Source organism: Papaver somniferum, unplaced genomic scaffold (assembly GCF_003573695.1).
Source record: "Papaver somniferum cultivar HN1 unplaced genomic scaffold, ASM357369v1 unplaced-scaffold_70, whole genome shotgun sequence".
Taxonomy (NCBI): Eukaryota; Viridiplantae; Streptophyta; class Magnoliopsida; order Ranunculales; family Papaveraceae; genus Papaver; species Papaver somniferum.
This window is the reverse complement of record NW_020649860.1, coordinates 4506055-4514049: the sequence shown is the minus strand read 5'-3', so window position 1 is coordinate 4514049 and position 7995 is coordinate 4506055. Positions and strand designations below refer to the sequence as shown.

Here is a 7995-nt window from a genome sequence, read left to right as displayed (position 1 = left end):
AAAATATTCATGTAGAATGCGCACCATTAAAGTGACTTATGGCTCTGGTGAATGTTTTAACATTTTGGACTAATTGTAGTTCCCAAGAAATTTGCGTTTGGAAAACTACTAGCACATATTTTACATGTAAGGGCTCACCACCCCTTCTAAATGCTAGCGAGTATACATCAAAAAGAATTGATGGTTATTGCATGTTTAATAGGATCAATGCAGAGTATCTTATACCCCAAGGTCTCGCAAAGGCTATTATCAAAGGTTACAGATGGTGCCTTAGGCATGGTTATGCGTACAAACCTACCTTTAACTGCTTGGGGAATATGCAATATTGACGCATCTTTACTTAATTCGTTTTAGAACCCAATATCAGTCAACCTTTTATGCGTACCAGTTGGTAACTGGATTTAAGCCTGACATTCGTGTTCTTACGCATTTTTGGTTGCACTACATATATGCCATTACGAGTCCACATCGTACTATGATGGGTCACGAAAATGATTAAGTGATTTTGTTGGATATTTACTCTCAACAATTATCCGCATTTGAAAATCTTTGGCAGCAGATCTCTTACCGCAAGATTTGCGGGTTACCACTTTAATGAGACAGTCTTCCCGTCGTTAGGGGGAGATAAGAAAAAGTATTTTCTAGGGGAATGACAGGAATTGTCGTGGTTTGTTCCCACTGTATCTCATATTGAATCTTGTACTCCACAAATGTAAATGTCAAGTGATAAAGAATATTCGATTTTCAGAATGTACACTAATGTTGTTAAAGTGATGAGATCACACATACCAAATGCAAACTTACCTGTAAGGTTACAAATCCTCAATAAGGGATATACACCATAGACTAATGTGCTGCAACTACACTCAGTGGAAGTGTGGTTGAGGCCGTGGCTCCATAAAGGAAGTTGGAGAAACCACTTGATTCAATCAATCCTCACCTAGAAAGGAAGTAGGTGAGTAAGGAACAACTTATTTATATCATCAAAAATCATCTCATAAGATTGTCTTTGAATATGTCCATGAATCAAACTGGAGGACGCTCCGAAGTTTTAAATGATTCTATAGAACAATGAAATCCTGACGGATTATGAGAATGCATATGAGTCAATGGAAGGATCATGCGTGCACAATGATGATATAATCCATAAATAGTTGCTCCAGAAGTAGAGTACAATGAGATCGAACCATACTTTATTTTAATTAATTTCAAATAAATAGCATATTTGGCCTACGCAATCCAGGTAGAACTTAGTTCTTTGACAAATATACGGGTATTTGGTGTGGTAGTGCTAACCAACCAAGTATAAAGCTTGTAGGACATATGTGGTTATGTGTCACAAAGTGTAGTGAGAATAGTGAGGTCTTAAAGTATAAAGAATCACCTTGTGGCGCGAGGTTTCTCACAAACCCCTGGATCGCTTACTCTTTTGAATATCATAATGTTCAGTTAATTAGTTTGCTTGGTTGTTTCCAAAGAATTTGAAACATAATAAATGTGGTTATATCTCTGGAGATTTAGACTCAAAGATATTTGCAAAAGTTCATGATGGCGTTTTGCTTCCCAAGTCGAATGACTCTAAATCACGGAGTGTGTTTGCAGTTACACTAGAACATTCACTTACTGATTTAACAATCAGGCGGATGTGGTATACCCGTCTAAGTGACAATTTTATTGGGAAGGAATAAACAAGTAAGATTTTGCACCATGCGTATTAAATAAGTTCCTGATTCAGAATTGTAGCTATCTATGTCGACGGTGTGGACATGATAAGTACTCTTAATGGAATAAGAGATCTTACAAGCTATTTCAAATCTGAATTTGAGATGAAAACCCTGGGAAATCTCGATCTTATTTATGTTATGAACTAGAAGACCGAGCTTGTGGTATATTATTCCACCAGTTTGCATATGTCACTGTCAGGCAATTTAACAAGGACATACATCCTGCTAGCACTCCCATGATTAGTCGAGTTTCAAATGTACATAAATGACCAATTCGTGTAAAGGAAGATGGCGAAGTTGTTTCGGGAGATGAACTTCCCTTATCTAAGTATAATATGCGCATTATTGTACTTAACATAATGTGCTCGACCAAATGTTACATCCTCAGTGAACTTGTTAGCTAGATATAGATCAGCGCCAACGCAACGTCATTGGAATGGTACAATGAATGTAATTGTGTACTTAAAAGTAACTATTGACATGAGTTTGTTTTATCCCTGCAAAGACATTAAAAGGAATGCTAAAGGAACTGCAATCCAAAGGTTGTTGACTATGAAGGAACAATAATCTCTTCTCCAACGAAAAAAGGGGGAGATATAGTAGATTATTTTCTAAGTGATTAAAGATATTCAGTTTCGAAAAGTACATGACAAAAGGAACTGTCTGGAACAACTCTGAAAGTAATCAGGGGGAGATTCCGACATCAGGGGGAGGATCCAAGGATTTGATGTCGACATAGATAACTTCAAAATTGAAGATGTGTTGTACTCTTTTTCCCTTCGATCGAGAATAGTTTTTCCCAAAGGGTTTTGTTACTCGACAAGGTTTTTAGCGAGACAACACTAAAAACATCAAGTATGTTGAACATGAAGACATAAAGATCGCGTTAATATTACTGAAAATATTTGAACCAAAGAAATGAAACGTGATAGTATGTTAAGCAACGTAACTTCCAGAATCAACAACAGGGTCTTATAAACATTCAAGTCACCAAAGTAAAGTGTGATAAACTCCTTTTGATTGCATTAGACTAATGAAAATTGTATGAAATCAGGGGGAGCATCTAATGGTGTGTTGCACTATTTTCCTTCACCGGGGTTCCTTTTTCCCACAGGGTTTTGTTACTCAGCACGGTTTTTAATGAGGCAACATTTTCGTGTCCAACTATGTTCTAAGTTTTCTTAACACTATACTCGTTTTCTTTAGTTCAGGTTTTGTCCCTCTGGGTTTTTCTGACGAAGTTTTAAAGACTTGTCGGTCTTTGAAGATCGTATTGCATGTGATGAGCTACATGTAAATTACGAGACAACATATGAAGTACTACATGTGAAGAGTTGTACCAAGGTTTTATCCCACTGGGTTTTTCCTTGTCAAATTTTTAGTAAGGCAATTGATTTCGGCACAAGTCATCAAGGAGAGAACGACATTTCAAAAAGCACTATGTATAAAGTTTTGTTATTGAACCGTACAAGGAGGAGTGTTACAGGGCCTACGGTCTATGGATCTGCGGTCCAAAAGGATAGTCTTTTGGTCTTCCCTTTTCCATGTATATAAAGTATTTATCCATGTAACTAACTCTAATGAATGGAAAATCCTTCTCTTTGTGTCTCTTTTATTTTTCTCTATTTTTCTCCTTCAAAAAGTATTTTATTTTACTTGTCTTATACCCCACGAAATATTTTTGGAAGGTTATTCAACCAATTTTGACTTCAAATTACGACAAGAAGATGAAGCATTATGCAGAATGCGCCATTCAAAGCTCATTGAAAGCGAATCCCGTATTTTAATGCAACAAGAGATTATAAATATCCTGATTCCGGCATCGAATTCCGATCAGATTGTCAGCACAATGAACACTGATTCAGTCATTCACCGACCTCACCAGATGAAATAATACTCGAAATGTGTGAATTCCATGTTTAATAACTGAACAGAAGAGCACCAGCGGATAACACGATAGCATAAACCAGCTTCTATGAAAATCAGAATTCCACAATTCAAGCAATAAATGAGTTAACAATACCAATGCATAGCATTTAAATCTTACCTCTACATGGTATGAAAAGTGTATAAATACCTTATTTTGCGCCCTCTAATTAACACCACCAAGTCGTTTGCAGCAACTAAATCCTCATAACTCAAAGCTTCCATTAGCTAGTTCTTTGCATCATCCCAGAATGGCACCCACTCTTGAGGAAGTGACCACAAAGGCTGGAATGGTCGAGATTGACCCAAAGAAAGGGTTGGCAACTAAGGCTACACCAGAGAACATATTGCCAACAGAGGAGGCAGCAATGGTGGAGAAGACTATGGCTGAACCAAAAAAGAGCAGCAGTACCAATGGTGACCAGGCAGTGGTGAAAGATACTGCTACAGGAAACGCACCAAAAAGTGATGCTGTTCAGGAAGAAAACAATGAGGTTTCCAAAGATCAGAATCCAACTGCTGAAGGGTCTGAAGCTAAGAGCAGTGGTGATGTTGTGGTCAAGGAAGAAATGAAGACGAGAGAAGGGAACGTACCTGCCCAAACTGAACCAAAGACGGGTGTTTCTTTCCCTGTTAGGCTGGATGATGGTAAACAGTTGGATGCAGTTGGTATGAGGAAGAAGACCATTCTTGGCCTTGGCATCAAAATCTATGGCTTTGGTATGCCACACGATCTATATATCTATCTATCTATCTATATATATACACACACACATACATCGAAGTTACATTTCTTGTGGATGGTAACATTTCACAACTTAATTTACAACTAAAGTTCCAAACCACGTTTTCTCTCGTCTTATACGAAGTGAATAAGAGAATTTATTCTTTCTAAACCTCCTAGTGTTTTCTATGTATGCTACGCAGGGATGTACGCTGACAATGATAAACTTAAGGAGATTCTCAGGTCGAAGATAGGAACTAAGGCTCCATCAAAACCATCAAAGGAGATGTACCAGTTGGTAATAGACAGTGATGTGGGAATGATGGTGAGACTAGTCATAGTCTTTGGTAGCCTCACTATGAACATGGTGAAAAAGAATTTCGATGAAGGTCTTGGAGGATCCATTAAGAAACTCAACGGTGGTAAAAAGAACGATGAGCTCACAAACAAGTATGATGCTTGCTTTTTACTAAATCTTTTTAAACTGGTAGCGGCAAAAACATTCTCTTGATTTTGTTGTCTCTTTTTTTGAAGGGTCATGGGTGCCGCATCAGATGACATCAAGCTATCAGCCGGTTCAGTAATTGAAATCACTAGGCTTCCAGGATTCATTCTTGAAACAAAGGGTACTTAACAATGGCTATATCGAATTTAAAATGTTCATGTTTTCTGTCGATACCTTTCTAACTTTGTTTGTTGGATGTGGTTTTGCACTGTGCAGTGAAGGATGAAGTGGTGAGCAAGGTAGAGAGCGAGCTGCTATGCAGGGCATATGTCCATATGTACTTGGGAGATGATCCCTTCGACAAGGAAGCAAAAGAAAGATTTGGAATGTCTTTGCTATCTATGTTCTGATTGATTAATGACGATGGAACCCGCTTTTAGCTTATTTATCAGTCAATCTATCTATCTAGCTAATTCTTAGGATTAATAATTACTATTAATAAGAAGTTACTGAAATCCCACTTTGTCGTAGTGATGATGTATGGTAACTAATCAATGCAATCATATATGGTCGCACTGAAACTAATAAGAAACAAGGATTTTTATCTCCCTTTTGTCTACTAATTAGTTTAAACTTTCTACAAACTCTTTCTACTTGTTGGTTGGTTCTTTGTATAACTTTCATTTGACCAGTATTATGGTCACACTTCCATTATCCGGCTCACAAAATGATCACATTGTAATGTCTTTGCAAAATAATCATTTGTCCGTTAATTTCCTTCCACCGTTGACTCAGACATTGCAACTACTAATTGTCCCTAAAATCTGGTTTAGGATCCTTACATGGCATATGGACCCCTAGGTGTCACAAGGCTTCCTGGATACATTCTTCAAACAAAGGGTAATTATAGCGTTAATAACTAATTAACATTGGCTGTCGTTCTTGCATGATCGATTGATTTCCCTGACAGTTGATTTTTCTGAATAACTGGTGAGCTTCTCTGCAAGGCCTACTTTCATATGTACCTAGGAGACAAAGCATTCGACGTGGATGCCAAAGAAAGATTTGGACAGTCACTACTATCCCTATTCTGATCAAGTCTTCAATCCATTATGTAAACCAAAATAGCTTCATTTGTTTCATACCATCTTATTTAGTCCAATGCATTTGTGAAATTAAACTGAAGTCTCAGTTAAAATTTTAAGGACCATATATATGTATATCTTGTGGCATGGTTTTTGCTAAAGTAAAACCACATTTTCTATTTAAATTGTACTAGTATTACACTTTTTGCTAGCTGAGGTTGACGTGTGGTCTACACAATAATGGGTGCATTCACTGCTATTATACTTCTTAGGACCCACAATATTTGCCCATCTCCAACCGAAAGTAGAGTAGAAGCTTTAAACATATCACATTTCATGATATACGTATCCAACAGTCTAAGCTCCCAACTAACACCAGAATTTCATTCTAATTACACTGAATCATAGGCACCTATTTATCAGCTTCTCAATCTCCAAAATATCCAACGGAACCCACTGTCCTTGAAGTGGCTACAAATATCACAGGAATCTTTGAAATGGAACCGGAGACTGCAAACTCGACTAACCAGGCATCGACGGGCACGAAGAATGAACACGATACCAGTAGTCATAATATTGATAATCAGACAGCAAATGACAACCCCGGAGAGACTTTATCAAACACCGATGAATGGGAGGTTGGTGTTGCTGCAGCGAAAATTGTCAATAATCAGGTAGATAAGGAAGAGAATATTGTTGAATTTCTAATCGAACCCCATACTGGTGCTTCCTTCCCTGTAAAACTTGATGATGGAAAGGAGTTAGCTGCAGTAGGTTTGAGGAAGAAGTCTTTCCTAGGAATCGGTATTAAGATATATGGATTCGGTATGTATTTCAAACTTGCGCGCACACACGTACAAGTCCTTTGTTAAGCTCCGTTTGCTGTTTAATGTGCAGGGATATATGCAGAAACTGAGAAACTTAAGGAGCTTCTAAGATCTAAGATGAATGAAGTTTACCTTGCTGCTGCGAAACCAACAGCAGAGATGTATCAGATGGTAATAGACAGTGATGTAGGGATGACTGTGAGACTAGTTCTCGCCTTTCCTGGCATCACTATGAGCATGGTTAGAAAGAATTTCGATGAAGGGCTAGGAGCATCCATCAAAAAACTCAATGGTGGTGAAGAGAATAATGAACTTACCAACATGTACACCTCTATCAACTGTCTTTCTCTAATCACACAATTTCTTTTAAGAAATTGAATCTAAACATGACTTGTAACTGCTGCTACCAGGGTTATGGGTGAAGCTTCAAATGAGATCAAACTACCAGCTGGTTCTGTAATAGAAATAACAAGACTTCCGGGATACATTCTCCAAACAAAGGGTATAGAGAATATTATTAATTTGTTCTCTCGTGTGCTTAATTATTTGCTACATGTTGATATATATATGGCTATACCAAACACATGAACATTATTAGCTTAAATACTTCCTTTTGTTTGTTTGTTTGTTTCCGAAATGATTTAGTGAAGGATGAAGTGGTGAGCAAGGTAGAGAGTGAATTGCTCTGCAGGGCCTACTTCAACATGTATTTGGGAGATGATGTGTTCGACATGGATGCAAGGGAAAGGTTCGGGCGTATCTTTTCTAGGGAAAAATATGTATGAATCGCAAGTATCAACATTACGTACTCAAGTTTGTAAGAGCCTGTGTTCTACGCTGTCAAATTAAGTTGCGAGACTCTTCTAGTTGAATCTCATATTTGTTCCTAGTAATTGGATCATTCAACCCTTACTTTGTCGATTATTTGAAATAACGTCAATGAAATGTTTGTTTTTCCATCCTCAATATCTATCTATCTATCTATCTTACAAAAACAAATGATTTTTTTTTACCATCCTACGGTTCTGGATTAGAGTTTTAAGGCAATCGATGGCTTCCATTGGTCTCAAAGTCAAATCGTGGCGAAGAATGAACCCTTTTTTTAAGCTTCCATCTGACGACCCTGATTTATTCTGCATTCAATTTTCGTACGTTATAACTTATAATCTTCTATTCAATCCCCCATTGATTCCAGTTACCGAAAATAGAGTTCTCTCCACCAATAGTTCATGCGTTAGGGAAAAAAGTCCTCTAGAAGTAGGAT

At 37.5% G+C, this 7995-nt stretch overlaps 2 protein-coding genes across 4 annotated transcripts; both read left to right on the top strand.

The window, feature by feature from the left end:
• The first annotated feature begins 3901 nt into the window (after positions 1–3901).
• Positions 3902–5229, top strand: LOC113344034 (fatty-acid-binding protein 1-like). The gene is made up of 4 exons (XM_026588105.1): positions 3902–4370; positions 4578–4824; positions 4909–5000; positions 5096–5229. Exons 1-4 carry the CDS (start codon positions 3902–3904, stop codon positions 5227–5229), a joined length of 942 nt encoding a protein of 313 aa, XP_026443890.1.
• Positions 5230–6276: 1047 nt separating this feature from the next.
• On the top strand, positions 6277–7693 carry LOC113344061 (fatty-acid-binding protein 1-like). 3 transcript variants are annotated; one of them, XM_026588120.1, is made up of 4 exons: positions 6277–6729; positions 6802–7054; positions 7142–7233; positions 7382–7690. In XM_026588120.1, the coding sequence occupies exons 1-4, from the start codon at positions 6402–6404 to the stop codon at positions 7384–7386; spliced, it is 678 nt and encodes a 225-aa protein (XP_026443905.1). In that variant the 5' UTR covers positions 6277–6401; the 3' UTR covers positions 7387–7690. The 3 variants fall into 3 exon arrangements, with proteins under 3 accessions (XP_026443905.1, XP_026443904.1, XP_026443903.1); XM_026588119.1 differs by having other exon boundaries at positions 6289–6708; positions 7377–7693; XM_026588118.1 differs by having other exon boundaries at positions 6292–6729; positions 7377–7693.
• Positions 7694–7995: the final 302 nt, after the last annotated feature.